We start from the raw sequence: 24953 nt of genomic DNA, 5'->3' as shown, positions 1-24953 counted from the left end.
ATTGTAAAGAGAAATAACCGAAATAAAAAAAAAGGACATTTCCACTTCGATTCCATTTGGTTAATTCGCTTTAAAAGCAGAAGGAAAAAGAGAAAAGGGGCCAATGTCTCTGTAAGGTGAACCTTGCTCATACTGTTCGCGTTTTATCGGCGTCGACCCCTCTAATTGCGTTATTCGTCGCGCAAAAGCGGATGACGGTGATCGTGTTCACGGGGTGGAACCATGTTCTCGCCTTATCGGCAGAAATAAAACGTTAGATGAAAACGGTGAACGTGGATGTTGAACGACGTAGAAAATCAGTAACAGGCGTTTCTTTCGCTTGGTGCCTCATTTGGTCGGAGATTAGACCATTTTCTATCACGTTTTTCCTTCCATTATCTTGCACATTTTCGTTCTTTATCTTTGCCTTCTATTTCTATTCCTCGCGTTCCTTTTCTTCTTTTTCCTTTGTTTCCCCTTTTTCTGCTCGTTTTCGCTTCTGGTCGTTGTTCTTCTTCTGCACTGTACATTTCACGCTGCTTTGCTTCCTTTTGACCTTTTTCGCTTCTTTTCTCATGTTTGAGCGTTTACAGCGCAGTTTCCAGCGTATATAGTTCATAGATGCCGATAAACGACGTTTTAAATAAAAAAAAGTTTGCGCGATATACACTGTCATTCACAAGTTGTGTAGTTTCGCTTCAGACCTTCAGATACATCGATAATTTGAAAAGGTTGTTTGCTTTTTATCTAATCTCCGTGAAACACAAATTGAGTCAAGTTTTCCGCAAACGCTAAGTTCTAAAGGTGTACTCTTTATAATGGACGACGTATATTTTTATTATCGTGGATTTTTCCATTATGCTTTCTACGCTACCGAAGTTTAGAAATATTCCTTCTTTCTTTTTTTATCTTCACTTATTTAGAGTCACGTCCTCCTCTGAAGGCTGCTAGCGACTACAGACTCCTGTACAGTAGACTTTTACAAATTTTTACAATATTAAACAAATTGTTTGGTCATAAATAGTACCAGTGCCACATAACTCGTGTCAACTGTACAGTAATTATCGTTACCTTTCCTGTCATTAGATTATTTCTTATATTAGTTTTATTTCTTCCCTCGTCGTCTTCAGGGTTCTTCGAATATTGCGTCGTAGCGTTGCGTTTTGAAAATCAGCGAACCTTTTTAGCCAACTTTCAATTAACTGTGATAACCAAACTACAGTTCACGCCAGTGCATAAATTTCTGTTATCACGCGCTATTATTTCCCTCTGTCTTTCAATTGGCGGCATTATTTCCTTAATCCTCAACCCGTGCGATTTTAAGCGCATGGCCGGACTCTAATCGACGCTGCTTCTCTCCGTGCTATTCTCTCTCGGATTTAAACGCAGCATAAAAACCAGCTGCCTTTTCGTCTCTCGCGAAAAAAGGACGCTTAAAAATGTTCAGAATCAAAATTCACGTCGAGCGAATAAATTCATTGCGCGTTTCAAGATCTACGAATCATTGAGATCACAATCGACGCTTGGCTTTTTCTTGTTTGTCCTTTTCACCGGGGAATTTTGAAATAAAAGTTCGTGTCAGGGCGAAGGAGGAAAGTCGTGGCGGAAAAATCTACAGGCAGCACGCGATACGGAAAATTAGGAAAAAATATCCGGAGCAACGTACTCGTCGCGATATTTAGCAGACTCGAACAAATTTCTATTTAGACACTTTTTTCTCTAATTACGTTCGCGAGAACATAAAATCGCACGAACGTCCGTAGTCTCGTTGGCAGTCACGCGAACATCAACGCTGCATTCGCTATGCAACGAACGGTAAATAATCAGATTCTTGCCGATTAATGACGATCTCGTCGGAACGGAGAGACTTAAAGACCACAGCGAGGCGACAAATCCGTAATGCGACACGCTTGTGCAATGTTAATGAAACCAGAATCTGATCAAAGTAAGTACGTGGAAACGTTCCACGTGAAGGGAGTTTAATCAGCTACGTGTTACGTTGGGTGTGGCTATCTGAAGGACCGTGAAATCAAGGTCGAAATGTTAAACCCGTATAACCTATCACGTTATTTATTACCAGTTTCTAAATTATCTACAATATAATCGAAATTTGTTTCGATTCGAACGAAGAGAAGAATACACTGTATATGCGAACGTCAATGAAATATGTCCATATCCGAAAGGGAAAAATCCGCAACTGGGAAATATTAGGTTGTCTGAAAAGTTTCCTTCGTTTTTTGAGGAAATAATAGACGCACGACGTTTTTTGTTTTATATTATTATCCATTTTGTTCTGTTGAGATAAACACAGCGACATTTCACAGACTCGGTTTCACGTTTCTACGAAGGTGCATTGCTGTAAGAAACACGTTTGCGAAAGAAAGACACGTTTCGGACAAGCTAATATTAATCTTCGGATAAGAAAACCTTCGGTATTTTGAAAATGAATGTTCAAATAGGAGTGGCTATACCGTAGCGGGTATTTAAATAATAAAATCGCGTAGACACGGCTCGTAACAATATAAAATATCCATGTTAGATTCTTGCAAAAGTTTCTCTCGTTTCTTCTATTACTGCAAAATGGATCCAACGTGATTCGATAAATTAATATAAAAGAAAAAATGTGCTGCATCTATTATTTCCTTATTACAAGACAAGAAACTCTTACGACGATCTAATATTTCGAAACTCCAAAGAAATTTCGAACGCTGCTACGTAAAGTTCGAATTAAGTTTAAAATTAGTTACACCGTCGTGTGTAACTTCGCCACAGATTCGAATTCCTTTTAGCAAACCTACGTTACAGGAAAGCTAGCAGATTATCTAAACATCGTACTAGATAACATCAGGAAGCAAGAAGTTAGGTTTGCCTCGGGTTAGGTTCAGTTAAATCTATCACTATCTGATGCTACCTATAAATCCCAATTCCCTTCACTAAATCTATGTCGCCTCGCAGGAGAATCCGCTAGATTCCGTCAGATATCGCTAACGCAAATCACCAATGACAGGTACAGGGTACGACAATTTATGTGCGTACGTAGAGTTTCATTTAGCAAAGCTCAACTCGATCTTCGTATCGTAAAATATATTCTGTTACGTTGGTTCCATGGTTAATCGGTATATTGATGATATGTTGTCTCACCGGTTTGACCGTAGGCGAAAATGCAGGCGTTGTAACCTTGGAACGCATTGTCCAAAATGTCGCGACCCAGGGCGTCGAACACCACATCTTGATTCGCAAAGTTTTCCACGGCCGGGTCCAGGGAATAGAAACAATGATCGAACGCGAAGGTTTTCGGCTTGCTCCTGTAACAACACGAAAAGGTATGTCATTCGTTAGCACATTTCGTAAAGACTGACTACGAACGTGAAATTAAGCTGAATTAACGTCGTTTCGACTGAGAACCTCGAGATAGAAATATTCACCGAAAGCTCGAACGTATGATCGTTGCTTTACGTTTAGGGGAAAAATGACGAAACCAAGGAACAGAAGAGAGAAGAAAATGACAGAGAGGTAGAAGAAGAAGAGATAGAAGAGGAAGTGGAGGAGGAAGAAGAAGTCGATGGAGATGGCTAAGAAGATGATGAAGACGATAAGATACCAGAAGGAGAAGAAAGGAAAAGGGAATATTTATATGTGGAATTAGTATAAAAAGTTATTTATCTATTAGAATAATTATTTTCATTCGTCCAGTGTTTTTAATCAAATTTAGAATTGAATTCTCTGATAGGGATTAAATTTCTATTTGAAAAATATAGAAAACCGATGAAATTCAGTCGTTCAATAGCCACATTATATATTATAGTTTATTAGAACTATTTCATCACTTTATTTAATTGTTAATTATTTAGTATATATATATATAAAAAATACATTTTATAGTCAAAATATTTGTACAGTAAAATTTTGAGAATGAAATATTATAGATTCAATTTTCATTGATACGTCAAAATATAGTTGGAAACTTCTCGTTTCTATATCTTCGATATATGTATCATAATATTTGTTCATAAATGTAAAATAGAAAGTCCCCGGAAGGTTTCTAAAGGAACAATGACATTATTCCGATAATTACACATATTTCTCAGTATCATATCTGTCATCGATTTACGAGCTCCTGAGACTCGGTCGATGAAAAAGTTAGTTGCGTGTCGAGGGCTGATTTGTAACCCTTTTCGATGCCAGAAACGTTTTCGGTATTAAATCCCGACGTTTCCCTCCGGGAATGAAACCGTACGTGAGCCGAGAGTGGAATCGCGTTTACGACACATTACTTCTCAACGTATTTTACCAATAATATTTGAATAATCAAGAGTAATGGCAAGCAACTCGATTCTCGTTAGTTACGAACGACCTTCCATTTATAAAATTAAAGAAAAAAAAAATTCTCTTCCCACGAACGATCGAACAATTCGATCGTTGTACCTTTAATTTTTATTACTCGATAAAATGTCCTCAAACGCTTCGATTATTAATTAATACTTATTATTAACCGTTCTGCTATCCTCGAATTTTTATATTCTAATCTATATCGCAAGATATATATATTTTTGTAGAAAATAAGGAAAATTTTCAATGCCTTAAGAAAATGTTCAACATAAAATTGAAACGGCAAATCAAACGTATCAATGACAGTTCTTCCGTGTTTTGTTCAAACTTGAGATACCTTTTGATATTAAAAAGATAAGAAAGAAGCTCGAAAGAAGACAGCATATTAAAATACTATACCAATAGTGGGGGAATTAGAATTAATCCTTTTACAATTGTTTTCGACCTAATCTGTCAAAATACACGATTTTCTCTAACGCAATTGTTCCTCGGTCGTAGTATAGCAACATATTTTTCTGTAACTCTGTAATTTTCCATATCTTACCTTCATCTTATTTTATTAAATTCCTGTACTTCCGATACATTATACGAGCCGCTCATTTCGAATTGCAGGTCGAGTACATTTTTCGAAAAAAATAGAGAAAGCGAAAAATGTATTTCATGAAGGATATTTCAACGTGAACTTTTTATTCGTAAACAACGCACGATTTACATTTTAGAATATTCCTTTGTTTTGTTCGTTTGAAATTTCGATAAAAAACGCAATCGCAAAATTGCCAATGCGTAATCATTTATTTCGATATGCGGTGCGAGTTCATTTCCTGCGATCTACAGTTTCCTCGAACAGTCGTCGCATCAGTAGAATAAAAAACAAACGATATGGAAATTAAACAGCGGTAGTTTGCTTTCTCGGCTCTTATCTACCCACGAAAGAAAATTACGTTACATAAAACACGTTACACTTTGAACGATTAAAATTTAATCAGTTCAACGATTCACTAATTTCGAACGCAGTGTTCAGGTTCGTTTCTGATGCAGAAGGAAGACACTGGCCTGGCTAATTCTCAAAGAAAAAGAAGGAAATTGTTCGTATATTGAGTTCAGGACTACTTAAACACATTGCAGAGAAGTGGACAAACCAAGTAGAGCGTATCAATATTTTTCGATCGATGGAAACGCGGACGCTTCAACATCTCGAAACGAAGGAAGATGGACTCGCACCACTTTCAAAATCAACGGTCCACGTGCTAATTTTACTAGTTTTTGATACACAAAGTAGGCGTGAAACGCAAAGCAGGAAGCGAAAAGTAACAAGTGTTTCTGTAAATATTCGATTGATAATTAAGTGATTGCGGATTTTGTCATTAGGTGGCATTGACAAAATCCGCAATCGCTTAGTTGCCAACACAATACATTTATTAGTAGAAAAATTGGTTAAAATGTTTTGTGAAAATTGGTATAAAATGATTGGCTAATTGTACTTGTGTCTTGTACAGGATTGTGCATTTTGGACGATCAGCTGTGCTCATTTTTTATATTGTCGCGAGTGTTAAGAAACGTTTCAGAGGTAACAAGGATAAAAGCAAGTCATTTTCATGATTTTTTCCATCGACTAACTGCTGTCTCTACGAGTCTAGACGTTTCTGGCGTGTAAGTAAATGGCGTTGAAGTGCAAAAGCGTTGAAGTAACTCTTTTTATTTCACTTCTCCTTATCGCTTGTTGCATGCGATACGAGCCCGGCGATCATCTTTTATAATGTAACCATCGTTGGCGTACAGTATAGCATCTGTCACAGCTATCAGAACGCAAAAGCAAAGAGATTTTTCTTAACGTTAGATACTTCACGCTGACATCGTGCCTATTTGTTCCAACAAATCTCCAACGTCTTCTCTGACAGATAAATAGAGCGTACGTTGTTTAAAAAGAATATTAGAAAATAATCGAGTAGAAATTCCAGCTTCGATCTCCCAGGACCGATTTGCAACCAAGCGAATGAGTTTTGTTCGAAATTGATGGAGCAATTACTTTTTCAATTATCGCGCACGCCGGTTTAAAAAAGTTATTGAACGTTGCGCTTAAAAAAGTTGATAAACGATGAAAAGAATCGAGATATAAAAAAAAATTACATTTGTACCTCGAGACTATATCTACGTCCCAGGAAAACGTCCAGTTCCGTGTAACTAGCAGTTCGAGTAAAAAAAAAAATTCGTGAAATTCGCTGGCTTTTGTCGTCGTCACGCGAGAATCCGCCCCCGCCCCCTCTAAGGGGCTAATCCCGAACGAGCAGACATAACGAAGAGAATTATATCGCTTCGAGGTTAACAGAGATTCTCCGTTGTACGTGACGGAATAACTAGAGAAAAGGCATTTTCCATCGCGCAGGGAATACGAAGGCTCGTTCCATTGGAAATGAAAACGATTTCCTCTTGTCCTGGATATATCAGAGCCACGACCCCTGTTTCAACGTCAAAAGGCTCCAGAAGTCGTTGAAAACGAGCGTCGTTCCACGCATCGGCCGGCTATCGATTTCCCGTCGCATTTTCTCCACGAGTAATCAGTTTCCATCGGTTTTTCCTGCCCCGAGAAGAAAAAAAGAAAAAAAAAACTGGAACGCTTCGACTACCAGGCCACACCGAGTCATTACGGGGCTTGTGATTTCGGATAAAATCGTTCGTCGAGGGCGAATCACAAAGACATCCTCTTCGAGACTGGCCAGAATCATTATCGACGGCCATCCACGCGAAACTTTGCCGATGTTTGCGTTTCGCTTTGAAATTCCGAAGAATCTTCTTGCAGGCTGCGCAAGAAGGTCTCCTTCTTCTACTCGTTTCAAGGAGCGTCCGGCTCACTCCGATGCGCGTTCTATCTTCCAATTTGCGTGAAAGCTTTTGGATCGAAGCACGAAACGCATATTTCATGTATATTGCTAAATTTTTCTGAAGATTTCGAACTAAGAAGTTTCCTTGTAGCTATTCATTCTTACCTCTCCCTTCCTCCTTCTAGGAATGCGTATGGTCGATTCCGATACAAGAGTTTACTAAAGTCTTTGCTCACTTCGTCCAAAATAATTACACCTTCTCGTATTTTACGTTGACGTAATTATTAACAATCGTAATTTCTCTTTATGCGTTACACCAATCGTTGAAAATACAGTAAATGCAATTTCAAAGCTTTCCTGTATCATATACGTAGTATATATATTTAAATATCGAATGATATTCTATTATATTATAATTATTCTCGTATATTCCATACTATCGTTTATATACATTCATTTTACATAATAATTTCCATCGAAACGCGATATTTTGCTGCAGTAGAAAACGCAGAAGCGTTATACAATGTAACGGAAAACGAACTTGTAGGGTAATTATTCGTTGAAACTTCTGTTTCACTTACTACCGTACCATATTTCGTTTCTTATGGCTCGATATAATTTCACTTCTTTTAATTACGATGCAAACAAGCGTACAGGTAAAAAGTACGACGAGTTATTAATTAGTTGGCAAAGTATGGCGACACAAAGCTTTGACGGGAGCATGTCAGCGATGGCGAAAAAATTGCCCGTGTAAACCGGGGTCAATATCGATCCACGCCCCCATTAAGTCCGCTCGACGACTCGCCGGAAACCTTTTGCGTTTGCCATATTCCTCTTCGTGTTTACCCGCCTCGTATTCCGCGATTTTTGCGTGGCCGTGTGTAAACTTTCGACTGGGCCGTGTCCCACTAATTGTGTTTGCCTTTAATGCGGCTACTTTGAAATTGGAACGCCAACTGCTACGCAGAATGTCGAAACACCTGGGATTACGTTATATCGCAGAGACTTTCTTCTTCTCGAGTAGCAGGCGGCCTTTACGCATACCGTGCGATAACTCAACAAACGAATCTATCGTTTAACAGAGATAATCGCGTGTCTCGTATCGTAATAACATCGACAGCGATAATGGTAAAGCAACGAAGCTGATAATTAACGATAACAATGAAAATATCTAGTAGTTTTGCTTATAATTACGGAAATACCGAAATAATCTATAGAATTTGTTCGTATATTTTCTACGATATCTTTTTCGTATCCTTTTCGTATCGACATTCTATATATATTCTATTTGTTTATTCATTCTATTGAGAATTGTGAACGTTAGTCGCCGAAATAAATGTATAGGAATATTCACATTACACGTAGAAATAATATGAAAATTGTTTTATATTTATTTAATACGCGATTTACAAGATATTCGTAGATACCCATTGCAGCATTGTCTCAGCATTCTTTTTGTCTCAGCATCTTTTTAACGCTATGCTTATTTTGTTCCACGAAACGCTACGCACGTACATACTCCCACACACACTCATACTCATATACGTGTGTCACCATCACGCAGCTAATGCAGTATGGCACGCAAAATTACATATATCTCAATACACTCTTTATTTTGTTTTCTCATGCGCAGTATCTATGGTAACAAATGGTTTGTTGAAATAAACAAAACCTTGTTATGATATGTCGCTATCAAATGTTACCAAGGCGCCACGTTGGTCACCCGTGACCATCAATAAGATAAACGGTCCATTGGGGAAGAAAGTTGTCTTACACGAATTTATGAATATTTTGTCATATGTTTTGATTAATAAAAATACTCCCGTGGCGTCCTGAACGAAACATGTGATTTCCACGTGGCGGTCAAAGTGTTTAATAGACAATGCTATGTTATCTATGTAGCGATATCGAACACGAGTTAACTGTATATTTAATTAATGTAAACCGTGTACGTATTACGCGAACAATGTTTGAAATTTCCACATTTATGGCGATATAGGTACACCCTGATTATGCCAGCTTTCCGCGTTACGTCAACATCGAAACATAAAATACCAGGAGATCGTTATTGTTAGGGTATTTGCAACAAAGCTCATAGCAGCGGTCATGATTTTCGCATTGGTCTTGTCGCTCCACTTTCAGTTACATTGCAGCTTACAACAACGGTTATTAATACGTGGACGTGAAACGTAGCATTTACGGTAACGAGGTCTAACGACATCGCTACGAGCTCTTCAGTATCTAAACTAAATGAACGTTTGCCCGAGTTACCTCTCGACCTTATAATTTGGCAAACGACGTGTAACGACGACGGTGCGGGTTCCCAGGGTCGTAGTTCTTGCTCGATATCTCCAGGAAATTTCGAGAAATCTAAGCTGGCTGAGCATAAACGCGGTTAAAAGTGATTTCTTCGGCAAGTTTTTACGAGGTCGATGGACGACGAGGAGATAATGAACGTCGTATCCGTTTTGGAAACGATCGAATCGATTTCAGAGTTCGTAAGCTGGACTCGCCTCGACGACGATCGTTCTTCGTCCCATGAATACGATAAAACTTTTTCCATCGGCCTGTAAACGTGCCAGGAGACGAGTGTCTGCCCTCCACTCTGCCAACTAGAATCGCCGATCTCGTTGCAAGCTGTAGCCATTTAACGACCCCTCGAATCCGAACAACGATTCTGCATCGACACGGCTAATTTGCATAATCGCGTGGATGGACGAGCGTCTGCATGTCCACTGGACGATTAGGAAATCGTTGCGATAGACAACTTTCGCAACGACTGAGGATAAAGCTGCAGAGGAGGCTCGTTTAAATGGGGTTGTTGGCGAAGATTCGTTTTCCAGAGCCAGTTTCGGGTGCATCGTTCTCGAGTAGATGGCACGCTAGTTTTGAAATAATAGTTTTACGATATCCGAGATATACGTTGATTCTTCGCAGTAATTATTCAGGCTAGTGGCCTTACGTAACCGTATCGATTCTCCTATTTCATAAATAAGCGAAATAAAGAATCGTGTTCTGTATCTATATCTCTTACTGCACACACAAAAGAGCTTAAATACATATAAATAACAAATAAATAAATAAACTTTCGAAACAAAAAGCTGCTCTTTATTTTACAATACTACAACTGTCTTCCTCAATCTTTTTCTCTTCCATGTGTTTTCCACAAAGGCTCGCTTTATTCCAATTTCTCTCTCTCTCTCAATACACACACACATATTCTTCTAACAACATACAGTACAGCCCACTTACGGTCTGTATCACTGTCTACATTACACGTATAAAACATATCCAGGTTTCATGCGAAAATATAGAACACATCGAAAGCATAATATTTGCAACGTACAACGTACCATTCGTTTCCATTCTGTCCATAAAAATACAAATTTGCGTACGTATCCGCAGAATGCTCATCAACCGCTACAACCACCCTCTCTACGTTAATTCTTTTAATTGAAGCGTCGCATTAAGCATTCTCTGTCGCGTAATCTAAAAATACCGCGTCCATCAAACGAGACGTTCTCAATCCCTGATAACACACACACACACGCACACACACCAATTACAAACAACACGACATTCGTCCTGAAGTCTATCAAAAATTACAATCTCCCGGTGTACATCCACCCTTCGTCAAAAAAGAGAAACACCCTCTCACAACTAATAAACATCCCTTCGACTTACCGCCAGCAAAGCAAACACACCTTTCCGTGTACAACACGCACAACACGGAAACAAACCTGCCTTTTTCCCTTCCGAGAGTCCTCTGCGAAGCAAACTCTTGTCCGTCGTTAACAACGCGACGAGGACAACGCCTGGTCGTTCACCTCCTTTGGAGAATCGTGTCGAAAGGGAAGGAAAAAAAATGGTGGGGATCGCGGAAACAACACTTGGCACACGCGAATTGGGCCGACGTCGCGTCACAGAAACAGACGGAGAGATTCGTTTTCGCGTTTTGTAGCACGTTACGGGGACACGGTGTGCAAAAGGCGACGTAGGCCGCTCGATAGTCCCTGTTTTAATCGAGAGCCGAGCCTCTCGAGCTGGCCGGCTGGCCATCGCGTGACAAAATCCCTTTCGACGTGGATCTACCGGGTGTACGGGAAATGACGCATCTTCTCGATGGAAAATTTTACGAGCCAGAACGTGGGCTATCGTCCATGGATCGCGGAGCATTTACGATCGAATGGGAACTTGCAGAATAAGGGCCAGTTTGGGTGATTAGCACAGTTTGAGAAAAGGCTGGTCTTGGTATTAGGTCGTCCGAAAAGTTTCTTTCGTTTTATAAGTAAATAATAGACACATAATGTTTTTTTGTTTTATATTAGTTTATTGAACGAACATAATAATAGAAATATAACGAAATGGATGATACCTAATTCAGTAAAATAATATAAAACAGAAATGGTCCTAATACTTACGCGACAGAGTGTTTTCAGCTATACGGATGATATACGGTGGACGTGAAAATTTAAACGTTGGTAACTGATCATCTATTTATAATTATAATATTCTTGTCAAATAAAGCAAAGTCTTAAAAGTAAAATTACACAGCGAAATTATTATAGTATCACGATTTTTTAATATTTCAAGCCTTTTAAACTTTCGTTTCTTCGTATTGTATTGTACGTTTCGGTGGTACGATTGGCGGACACGCGAACTTTCGTGTAACAAGAAACATACATGCCATACGTGTTACAGATGTACAGGCGTTAATAAGATGTTGATAAAAAATGAATTCCCCTTTTCGAAGGTCGTGGTTCTATTTATATATACATATATACATATCCACATGTATTTATATATACATATCCATTTATATATACATATCCACATACACTATTAAACAAAATAATGGAAACATGTTACACGCATATACGTCATATATGTATATGACATATAACAGCTGTTTCCATTATCTTATATTAGGTTATCCGAACCTAATATATTTATACATTTGTATAATTTGTATTGTAATATTTATACAAACACGAAACCTAATCTGTCGAACGTTGTGATCTTTATTATGATAGAGCAAAATCGACCATACGTAATTCAATAAAATAATATAAAACAGAAAATATTGTGCATCCACTATTTCCTTATAAAGAGAAAGGAACTTTTCGGACGACGTAATAATTAACGCTGAAGGCGAAGAGAGATTAAAGATTTCTAGTATACCTGCGATTTGTACGTTTATTTCAAGTATTTAGTATAAACGTAAAAAGCAAGAAACGTCAGTGAGAGAGTTCAAACGTAAGCCAGCGTGTTGAACATCAGGGTAACTTTCTGGAGGTACCTGGTGCTTATATTCTAAGTGTCCATGGGGTGGATTTTGCTCAATGTTTCCTGTAAAGTGGCAATCTGTGTCTGTTCAATTCAGTGACTTTCCAACGATAATCTGTCGCTGAGTTCTCATCTGGTTTGTTACTGAGCGGACTCGTTGAGCGCTCAAGAAACTGTTCGAACATGTATGTATTATACACTACATGTTCTCCTCTTAAATTGCGATAGACAGCACATATATAAATATATATGATGTCTACGAAATTTAGGTATAGAAGGTATATTTAGGTATAGAAGGTATAGTACATTATACACTACATGTTCTGCTCCTAAATTACAATGTGCGTGATATATATAAATATATATGACGGCCACGAAATTTAGGAGCAGAAAGCTTATAGCGGAGATGAGACGGTGGTCGAGAAGAAAAATATATAACGATTTAATCCTTTTTCGGTTTTTCGTTTCGGTCAGGAATTACGAGGTGCACCTTCCACGCCCATTGAAAACTGTAGCCCATGAAATAGGTCTAAAAATCTGTTATAATTTCTTTTTTACTTTAACAAAAATTTTATTGTATTCGTTAAATATACATAAAACCATACCTCACAATTCAATAACTTCATTCCTTTCTTTCTTTTCTAAAAAAATCACAAAAAGACGCTGTTTTAGAACATTCTAATTCAGGACACCACCTTAAGGCGATCATGATCGAGAAGGTATAGTACATTATACACTACATGTTCTGCTCCTAAATTACAATGAGTGAGATATATATAAATATATATGTCATTCACGAAATTTAGGAGCAGAAAGCCTATAGCGGAGATGAGACGGTGGTCGAGAAGAAAAATATATAACGATTTAATCCTTTTTCGGTTTTTCGTTTCAGTCAGGAATTACGAGGTGCACCTTTCACGCCGATTGAAAACTGTAGCCCATGAAATAGGCTTAAAAATCTGTTATAATTTCTTTTTTTACTTTAAAGAAAATTTTATTGTATTCGTTAAATATACATAAAACCATACCTCACAATTCAATAACTTCATTCCTTTCTTTCTTTTCTAAAAAAATCAGAAAAAGACGCTGTTTTAGAACATTCTAATTCAGGACACCACCTTAAGGCAATCATGATCGAGAAGGTATAGTACATTATACACTACATGTTCTGCTCCTAAATTACAATGAGTGAGATATATATAAATATATATGTCATTCACGAAATTTAGGAGCAGAAAGCCTATAGCGGAGATGAGACGGTGGTCGACGATGGCGAAAAGTAACGAACTTCTGGATTCGAGTGAAACGACGAACGATAAAGTTTGTCAACAACGATAAATGTTGGGCATCCATTATTTCCTTATAATACAAAAGAAACTTTTCGGACCACCTAGTAGAATTTTATCTACTATTTAATACGTAAAATAATACATATTTTGTTGTATATACGCAATCATACAATATTGTATATACATAATTTATTATTTAATAACAGAAAAGCCTGTTATATGTCATATACGTACATAATGTATAAGATTTTTCTATTCCATTATTTTGTTCCACCCTTGTACACAGCTATATATAGATACACGACCTTCCAAAAACTGAATACATTTTTTATTAACACCTTTTGTACATACGTAGAAATACAGGCTCCTTGGTATACATGTAGGTGAGCTGTAACGACCTGCGACACGCAAACCTCTGCGGTGGTCAGACCGTCAGTAGTAGAAGTATACAGGTGGTCAGGCAATGGAACTGGGTTATAACGGTTGGCATAAATGCTCGAGTTCGGGGCTGACGTTTAGCAAACTACGATTCGGAGATTCGGTATTACAGCTTGGATTTTTACGGCCGTTTCTATTCTCTGCCAAACTTTCCAAGTGGTTCAGAAATTTATTTTTAGAATATCTTCGTCGAAGTAGGTGAAAGAGGATCATTTATTTTCTACACAGTAACGCGGAAGATTTTTGTTCGCTGATTTGTTATAAATACAGATAATTGTACGTTCGGCGTAGAACCACTGACAAATGGTTACCATTTAAATAAATTAACCAACAAATAAATTAACTGTACTGAAAAATTGTTTAATATTTCGAAATTCTCATTTATTCTCGAACGTCGAAATAACTAACAATTTCTCGATATAAAATGAAATTGAATTCTAGTTTCGTTCAAGTCTCTTCCATGATTCTTTAGAATTATCGATTATTGGATGGAAATTGTCTGTAGCCTAGGAAAAGGTTAACTATAATTGTATATTAATTTACGTTACGATTTTTATTTAAAAAAGGAACCACAGACTCCGCTTTGTCGAGGCATAAAATTGAACGAGAGAAATTGCCGATCATGTTACGTTTAATACGCTTTACATTTGGAGGCGTGTAGAAGCAAGGAAATAGCCGATCTTCAAGGGATTTCTCTCTTCAAACGTTCGACGTTTCCAACGTTTGCACAGTCTTCAAAATAAATAGTCGGGGAAGTGATCGAAGCTTCGAGTAACTATAACGTGCACCAAGTTTCCAACCTGTGATCGTAACTGCAAATATACTCACACATATACGATGTCATCCGTGGGATAGAAGAGACGAAGAAAAGCGTCGAAGAGAAGGAAAACAAGTTGGATGGTGTAAAATCAAATTTGATATGTGAATTTCTGCGAGCAAGAAGGTCAGTTTTAAAATACGATACAAGCATCCATAAAAGTTTTCACGTATTCTACAGGATATTTAACAATTTTAAACTACACATTCTCGCCATAAAATTAGCGTATTATACGATAAAAGGACTAAAAGGATTGTTTAACGCCGGAATACCATTGTCGTTAATTTCCATTTCATTCGAACAAAAGTATGATCGCTTGTACATCTTCGTCTTCGTGTGTATCGCTTTAATAATTTTATTCATTTAAATTAATCCGATATTTGTATAAAATTCCAACTAGTTGAACATAGGATCGCAGGAAAAATTATGCAACAATTTTCACGCGACGTAAGAAATGTTACAAGTTTAAAATTTAATAAATTCGACGCTATCGTCCAATATTTGCCGCTATACTTTCTCATGTAGAAGCTTTAATTTTCCAAGTCATCTACAATGGAATTTCATTGCACGCGGCAAGAACAGGAGACTTTTCTTTTACATTTCGTACAGATAAGCGAGATATATCGGACTAAGACCGCTGAATCGGACCTCTAAAACGAATTATTCACGATCGAAGCAAGGCTGGACGAGTCTCGAGGGGAAGGATGCAGATCGGTGAAAGCAGAAGGGACAGCGCTGCAGGCGGCGGATGTTCACGGGGAACACTGAATCAGGCCTTTAACGAAGGTAAACTTAATTAAGGTAGTTGTCGCTGGTACAGCACAGGCTGCGTGGGTCGAGCCAATAAATCGAGGATTTCGCTTCATAGTAATATACCGATGCGACGCATTGACCAGTCGGCCAGGGGAACTTGAAATTCACTCTGCTCTGCCAACCGTTTCACGTCTAATCGTTTCGTTTCAATGTCACTGTACATTCACCCTTTTAGTTGGCAATTACGTTAAAAACGTCTGTAAGTGAGTTTACAGTGGCTACAGAAAGTATTTTCTTTTATGTTATTTATTATTTATTTATTTATCGTCGATCGATGCTCTTCGAAAAGCTCTTCGTTATTCCTGATGACTTTTAGTGCACCTGTTTCTGTTACATTGTCTTAGTAAACGATTTAAGCGGATAAAAATGTTTTTTCCTTATTATGTGTTAAAATGTTTCTCGTCTCTTCTTTTAGTAGTAGTTCCAATGTTAATCAATTAACGACGCGTCTATAAGTAATTATATTATTTATTATTATTTCGGCTTTGGACGAGCTTTCGCAGTAAGTAATTATATAGATACTTATCGCTCACATTGTATACGTTTTTCGTGTAAGAACACCACGTAAGATAACCAATTCTGAATATTTAAAACGCTCGTACAATGACAGTATAAAATGGCATTGCGAAATTTCTTGAGTGAACCATGTTCGACGAAAGGAAGCTTAAACAAGCTTCACTCAGTCACGTGAAATTTGTTAGTATATAAGAGCCAGGATACTGTTTAGTTCCGGAAAAACAAGCCTGTATAACGTGATGCTAATACGTGTAGATTGAAATTTGATAATAAAATTTAACCGCTTATAAAACTTAAACAACTATATTACAGGAAGAAAGGAAAATGGAATATCATACTACATAATTCTACGTAATTTATGTAATCCATCTTATCCTATTTTCTGAATTCTAACATTAACATAATATCGTAGTTAGCGTGGTATTACAGTTAAATCATAATACAACTTGAGCATAAATTCTCTGAAGAGTACCTTGAACATAAATATTCTTAACATTTCTTATTATGTTAATTTCGCGTTCCAATCTTTTTTTAACATATCAAGGATATATTTCTATATTTTTCTCATACTTGGTCCCTATTTTTACATAATTTGCCAAGGACGCTCACGCTATTTTCTTCGCACAGAACACAATTGCACGGCGCGTGGAAGCGAGAATCGGCTGGTTAATCGCAAATTGTCGCGTGATTCGGCAGAACACAAAAAGCGCAACGATTTTTTTCCTTTTTTTTCTTTTTAAATACGAAACGTCAGATAATACGTACCAGGAGCAGAAGTTGAAACGATCGTGCAGAAAGAGTCACAATTTGTAGCGCGAGCAACGTTTTCACAGTCGTAAATAAAAATTTCAAGATTCTTGGTTAAATCGCGATCGTATTGTTTTATGACCAGTCGCGCACTGACTGCGACAGACGGAACGATAATAATGTCCCTGAAAAATGTTTCCATCGACCGACGTCATGGTCACGATACCAACTTCCACGTTCATCCCTTATTCATAAGAATTTGAAACATTAAAAACCGACTGCTGTTTGTTTCGTTTCACGGTATGACGTCGGCTAGACCAGACCAAACATCTTCGAACTCGTCGTTTATTTTACATGGCGTTTCTTTGGAAGTTAGAGCGGCCATTCTCGTGCCGCATTCCTCGTAAGAGACGTTGGCAATTGCCACGAGGGAATATCGTCGTTTGCGCGTCGAAAAATTATTTATGAAACCATGTAGCAATTTTTAAACGAGATCCGACGAATCGAAAATGTAGAAAAGCGAAGGAAAGTTTTTAGTTCGAAGAAAATAGCAATCTTTGATTTGTCTCGGTTTGATTTATTATCGTTAGAAATACTTAGAATTATAAATTTTTATCCAAAACTGAATATCCGGTTTGACTCATTTTTACATAAAAATATAACGTCAGCGCTTCTTGCAACAAACCACAGAAATTATCCTAGTGGATGGTTATGTTTTTCAATAATTAAATATTATATATTAAATAATTAATTATCAACGATGGCGATAGAAATAATCGTTTTTCAATTATTATTATCAAGCTGTTTAAACATCTAATTCTCGACTCTGAACCAACGTGAATAATTCCAAAAGGATTTAAACAGTTTAGCGAGAATGTTATTTATTCAATGCTGTTTTGCAACTTTCGTTTCGTCGTTTATTTATTCATCGCTCGCTTATGAACGCGAAACTACGATTAAACAATTTTCGAAAACGACTTGTTGTATTTCCATTTCCATAGTTCGTTTTGGTGTTCTCTCACTGATGCTTGAGCAGCTAACGTTACGTCTCAACGCTTTGTACAGGGTTTCGAATTCGGTAATACGGATATTGCTGATTGCCATTGCGGCTTTTCCCACAATTTTCTTTGTTTTAATCATTTTTAATAATGTTTGTTCGCTACACATTATTCTTATTTCTTGTATTTCATGGATAAACTCCTCTACCCCTGCATCATCTTCTCCGTTTAGTGTCGAAATACACTCTAATGCGTCTTTAGCTTTAACGTCCGATCGTGTAGAACGTTTAGGAAAAATTCTGTCCTCGGATGATTGAGGTGGTGTCTGAGGTATTGGAGGAGGTTCTCGAAAGACTGATTGATCTTTAGTGGTGTGAGCTATTTCGTCTATGGTTATTAGAGAACTGACTTCTGATACATCTCCCATTTGTATTCTTGCTAAATTATTCCCCATTCGTGCGATCTCTGCTGTGATTATGCTAATTCTATCTCCCGTTGCTTCGTCCAGAGTTCATTCAGCGAGACGTGAAACTTGATTCTTACGAAGTATTGATTACTCTGAACGCACAAAGTCGTGGAAAATTATTACGTTTTTCCAATAGAGAATTCTTCTATGTTCTTCAGTAGCTTCGTCGTATTTTCGAGCTGTTAGTTTTACTAATTTTGCAAGCTGCGTGGCTGCCGATTTTTTTTATGCTAAGAATACGTGACGCGGGAAATTGTACAAAATTCGTCTCGTGCAATTTCGTTTGAAATTTATTTTCCCACACGTACGTGTACGCCATTTGCTTTAAACGACAGCAAAATACAACTTCCAGCAATTATCTCGATGGACAGTTTTTAAAACGTTTCTCGAAAACGCAACGAAGTTGCAAAATTAATTTGATATTACGTATCTGTTCGTTGCGCTTCTGTATCTTTCATTGGCACCGCCGTTGTATCGTAATCGAACGACCTCTTTTTTTATCGCAATTGTCGGTTTCGAGATTTCTTGAAAAACTTGTTAAAAATAATTACTGAGAGTCGCCTCGACTCGACTCGTGATCCGACGAAATTAAACGGAAGATTGTAAATATTTCGGTCCAAGGCGGAAATAAAGAAGTTGCACGAATAGTTGGTTATACGAGCGCGTAATAAGAGAAACGCAATGAATATTTTTGCGAGAGATGGTTCGGCTGTAAATGCGGCGCACGCGATGAAATATAAAACGAACGAGCCACGTAAACGCTGCACAATGCCGTGTCTCGCGACCAACTGCTTTCGCAATTTTGCTCTGATTAATTTTCACGCCAGCAAAACGATTCTGTCTATCTTATCACGAGCAATTTCGGTTAATTTCTCCTGTAAGCAGATAATCGCGTATTCTCTCCAAAGTCACGGTCTTTCTAAAATTATTACGTCGTTCGTCTCAAGAATGATTAAAAATTATCATACTCGTGATCAGGCTTCTTGTCGATGGCCGAGGCCGCAGGTTAGAAAATGCGGCTGCATGGAGAGTCTCGCGTCACTGGCTCTATTCGTCATCTTCTAAATTCTAAACAATATCTTCTAGATAATATTCATCTTCTAAATAATACCGCGGCATCTTCCAAATTCTTCGCTTTCTACGAAACAGCACCTGAAAAGGAAGCTCTTTATCGCGAACAACTGCCATTCATTCGGTAATAATGCAACATCACAAAAGTAATCGCGTTGTTTGATATGCAGGAACGCGAATGTGCGCGCACGTTGCTCTCGCTTAACCAGTTCAGCTGTTGCGATCTCCTTGAAAACCGCGTACCTAAGCTGTGTCGCTACAGGTAAGCGACGACGACGAGTATACTCGTGAAACGCAGAGTACGCGTGCCTGTTGCAACGTACAATTCAGTTGTAAACAAACGACTGTTTTATTCGCGAATTTTATTACTACGATGTACTGCAATCAATAAATTACAGTTTAGGCTACAAATTGTAACCTTTTCTTACGTATAACGTGTATACGAGTTGTGAGGAGAAAATACTACCATTTCTTCATGACGAGTATACTCGCGAAAAACAGCCAACTGGTTAATTGCTCGTGCCAGGACGCAAGGGAACCGCGTGCACTTGCGATTGGTTATACGAACAAATAACATAAACGAGACACGGGAAGTAGTTTTGTGTATCTTTCGTTGATGTGTATCTCGTTACCGTCAGGTTCCATCGTTAACGAACACACCAGCGGAGAAGTGTATCGGGGAAATGGCACTTGGCGAACTCGAAAACGCTCGACGAAACGTATTTGTTCTGTTTGTCGTGGAATTCCGTGCCGAAATGGAAATATCGGTCGCGGATATCGATACTTTATCGTGGAATAGGATAACTCGTTAAACGGCTCGTTCTTCAACTAGAAACTCTTGTAACCACCAAGTCGAAATTTAATAGAAAGGAATTGCCTTGAACGAGAATTTTGCAAACGTAGACACGCGATAGGATTTATTTTCGATAAAAAAGGAAACGCGTAAGAAAAAAAAAACAGGGAAACGCCGAATTCTTAAACAGAGAAATCATCGCGTTCGAGGGATCGTCGATCGAAACGTTTCCAGCCGACACGTTAGTTCCTATTAAGAAGTCGAGAAAATTAGTGAGAATTTCACCGAAGCTTTGTCACGTTTTAGTGACACGCAATATTTAGTTAATTGATTTATTATACTACCGAGTCAGCCTTCTGTCGTTCGTTTATTTCTAAAATTCTTTCGTGTTCGAAGTATTCCGATTATTTTCCATTAAAGGTTTCCTGATCGAACGAGAAGTTACATTAATCTTCTACTGGTTTCGATAGAACGCACATTGAAATTTCTTCGGCTTTCGATTTTTATAAACTCGTTGTGAAAAGCTTCTCGATTAACCTCGATTAACCCAAGTAAAATCCCGTCAAATCCAAATTATCTCGCATCGATCGTCGACAAGAGAAACAGCAACTCATTCGAACGCTACCGACGTAGGAAAATTAATCTCCCGCATAACGCTTACGAGCTAATTTGAGATTTACGAGGTTTTACAGCTCGCCAAATTACACAGATCGCTGTTATCATCGACAACGGCTGTTGTATTACGTTGTTCGCTTGTCTTTATACCTAAACGTCTCGAAGACAGGAGAAGCTTCGTTGAAAATATGAGAAAACGACGATAAAAGGACGTCGTGTGCAACTGAAATCTACTCTGGACGCAAGCCTCCTGACGCTAGAGGCACGTTAATTGAACGGTCAATTATGGCACGGTTATTAAATCATCAGAGATCGCTGGCTGATCTCGCCTTTCGTATCTCATTTGTAAATTTGCTCGCTGGATAGAAATAATCGGTAATTTAATCGATAAGCCGAGGATAAGCGTGTATCTTCTTTTCTCTTTCTTATTTTTTTTCCAAAAATACGATTATAGACGCGAGATATTTTTTTTGTAAAACATTTTCCTCGTTAATTCTAGCTTTTCCTCTGTTTCTGTTTTCCGTGGCAAAGAACGTGGATTGGAAAAAAGGCGATGACTTTTACAAAAGCGATTCGATCACGATGTTTAATTTAATTTCGTTTTTCACAGAGATCGAACCCGTTTGTGAAAATGTTTGTGAAAGATGTTTCGCGTTGCTTTGTCATAGCTGTGATACGCAGAACACGCTGCTACGTATATCGAGTATGTTCTTAAACGTATAATAAATACGCAAGACGTACGCAGAACACGTAAAAAATACGTAGCTTTGTAACGAATATATTTCGCGTGAACATACTTCGCGTATCACTCGATTAACATAAACGTACAAATATCTTTCGGAAGGTATAGGTACAAATTACTTGGACATTTATTTAAAACAAAGTTAAACTACGTATCGATGAATTTTTTTCGAATTAATCGGTTGAATTGCCCGGTGCCTTTTTAAAGGCCAAAGGTTACCCACATTTTTCAAATACCTCGAGATCTTCGAACAGACTGAAAAATTCCAGTTTAACCATCAGTTAGCTGTTATTCCGATATTTCTTAATTTTGTTAACGACAGGGCAAACTTTATTTCTTCATAACGAGTATACTCGTCAGAAACAGCTAACTGGTTAAACCAAACATCTACGCTTGATTAAACACAAAGACGTCGAGAAATATTTGAAAAAAACGACTGCTCGAGCTATAATGAAAAAAAAAGAAAAACTACACTCGATAATACCGATACCCTTTTTCTCTCGAACAAACAAAATTCCGCTAACGAAAGCTTAATCCTCTTTCGCTCGCGTGCCGCTCTTTTTACAATACTTCGTTGTCCTATTTATCCATACAATCGAACCATTTTGTTATTGTGCAGCGTTACATCCCCTGCTATGCACAGAGAATAAACCCGCAGAGCGGAGTTTAAACGCAATTAACGCCGCCGTTTACGCATAGCGATAGCGGAGAAAGCTGCGGTAGAACGTGGCCATAAATGAGCTTGTTTCAATGGCGAATACAGGACGAACGCAGCTAGCCATTGACGACCTTTCCGCAACGACCAAAGGGTTTGATCCCCCGAACGGCCATTTTTAATTACTCCTCTTGGACCTTGGCAGCGCGTTTCCGATGGAAACAGAAACGGCGACGCGTAACAGGTAGCTGTAGATTCTAAATAACAGCTGTGTCCGCGATTACGAATCGATCGCGTGAAGATGCGTTTAGAGGAAACGAGCGAGAGTTTGTGCCCGTTTAGCGCGGACGATGATCGAGCAATCTGTCGGTGAACTCATTAACAGATTAGTTTGGCAGAAACAGCTTCTTCGTGGCGAGGATGCGGATTTAAGAATCGGAGCGTTTATGGGACATTTAGCAGTTATGGGGAAAAATATTTTTGTGCCCCCATAGAGACGATGATAACGAGGAGGAGGAAAGAGCGAAGAAAAACTGTAACAAAAATTGTGTCAATATTGTTATTTATATTGTGCACGTACGTTTTGTAATAGTGTGTGGTGTTGATTCGTTTTATCGAACGTCTGTGAGTTGTTGAGGGGAATCCTGATCGGCAAATCGTCTCTCCTCTTAAATCGTAGAATCCCTTTAAAGCTATCGCAGCTTTATACAAACTTGCACGTTAATCTCGTGAAATCTTAAAAACAGATTTCCTCTTAATAGGGTTACTATCCAACGTTATTAAAACAAGAAATTCGAACCAATTGCCCCGGTGCTATGATCAAGATGATTAAATTAATCAAAGTGACGAGATGGTGCACTATATTCGGCTGAATAAATATCATCTTATTAATGCGTTCTTCTTATCCTTCGGTCGTAAGATATATAAACAATTGAATTACCTTAATCACGCGCTAATCATACAGACAAATAGACTGGAAGGCGATTAATTAGCGGAGCACCGTTATCGACAAATTACTTCGATAAATGTGTCAAAAAATTGTTCGCTATATTCGAATACCAAAATAAATGTATTTTCAGCTTCGTACTCTTGTTTCCCGCATCGATTACTTGCTTCAGCTCTGATTGTTCTACGAATAGCGTTATAAATATTCATTTGTTCGCTTGATTCCACGCTAATCCGAGCTTTTTCTACTTCCAATGTGAAGATAAAACGTAGACAGAGAAATCTCACGCGACAAATAAACGTGGTCCCCGAAGTGACTTTTATGCTACAAAGAAACGAACAGAAGACGGAAGAAACATTAAACGAATTCCTTGTCACTGTTTCCACACAAGGTAAATCCGCTCGTCTCTCGAATTAATTGCCAGCCATCGATCCTCTTTATCTCGGAAACACTCTTCGCGAATTAATATTCTCTCACCGATCGATCACGCTCGTAAGGCGAAAAGAAAGAAGAGAACTGCGAAATGCAGAGCGAGAAGAAATCACAAAGGAATTACATTTTTGGGTGATCGTTGTTATTCGTTACATTTTCTCTCTTTTTTTTTTATTTTTTTTTTATAAATAAGCGGTAGAATTCCAAGCGAAAGAGATTGCCGGGGGAATAAAAAGGAACCAACGAGGAAAATACGCTCGTTTAAGCTCGTCGGTTGTCCTGATGGAATAGAAAAATTCCTCCCCTTCGAAAGGAGAAGGCGGTTCGTGAGGCGAATTCATTAAATTTCGCGGCGTACGCACGCCATTGGAATACCAAATCGCCGGTGGAACACGCGTTTTCAAAGAATAATATAATTCGCATCGCGAATATAGGAATAATATAATTGCGCGATACTGGAAACTCTGGCTACGGAAAAACTTCTGCTCTCCGCTGGCGTCGGCGATTTTTTCATTTCTGCATCCCCACTCGTGGCGATTAGGTTCTACTTACAGGAAGATAAAGTGAGCTTGAAAGGTGTAAAAGTATAATTTTATTTCAGATTTCGTACTCGTATACATATACAAAGAACGTATACATATACACGCAAGATTATTCTTTATCTGTTATCTGGAAGCTTTTGAATTTGACACCACTGCAATTTTTTTTTTTTTTTTTTTTTGTAAGAACGGATGATCTATGATATTCAAGATCAAGTATTTCTTTACTTTTATCATGTGAATTCTTTCGTGTATTTTAATATAATAATCGGTTGTCATTATGAGTCCTAGCGATCCACAGTTTTACTTTGCAAAGAAATATCTTCATAATTCTCATGTAATAGCATCGTGTGTACAGTTTACTATTAATTTGAAGCGTTTCTTATAATATCTGATGATCGCGCGAACGTTAACAATACTTTTTCATAAAAATGATCGTTTTTAAAATTTACAGTGAAAAAGATTTTTTTCGGAATGATGTCACTTCGTTTGTTAACCAGTTTTTATCGAAACGTATTCTAGGACGTTCGAACAATATTCCCAAATTTCTTCGATTCAATATCACTGCTATTTTTTGAATAGCAGCTACTTGAAGATTAAAGAGGATCTCGGTGGTCCAGTGTGACAAGCGTGACAACCGTGTGTTAAAATAGCTTCCTCTAA

At 38.0% G+C, this 24953-nt stretch overlaps 1 protein-coding gene across 11 annotated transcripts in view; it reads right to left on the bottom strand.

Moving 5' to 3' along the window:
* LOC117212926 (kinesin-like protein KIF13B) overlaps positions 1-24953 on the bottom strand; it is a 154629-nt gene that overhangs the window by 25111 nt on the left and 104565 nt on the right. For all 11 annotated transcript variants that reach the window (XM_033458069.1, XM_033458070.1, XM_033458075.1 and 8 more), the window contains exon 3: positions 3121-3284. In XM_033458069.1, the coding sequence (XP_033313960.1) occupies positions 3121-3284 (164 nt within the window). The remainder of the gene's footprint in view (positions 1-3120; positions 3285-24953) is intronic.

The sequence above is a fragment of the Bombus bifarius genome, unplaced genomic scaffold (genome assembly GCF_011952205.1).
Source record: "Bombus bifarius isolate JDL3187 unplaced genomic scaffold, Bbif_JDL3187 scf7180000008417, whole genome shotgun sequence".
Classification (NCBI taxonomy): Eukaryota; Metazoa; Arthropoda; class Insecta; order Hymenoptera; family Apidae; genus Bombus; species Bombus bifarius.
This window is presented reverse-complemented; position numbering and strand designations above follow the sequence as displayed.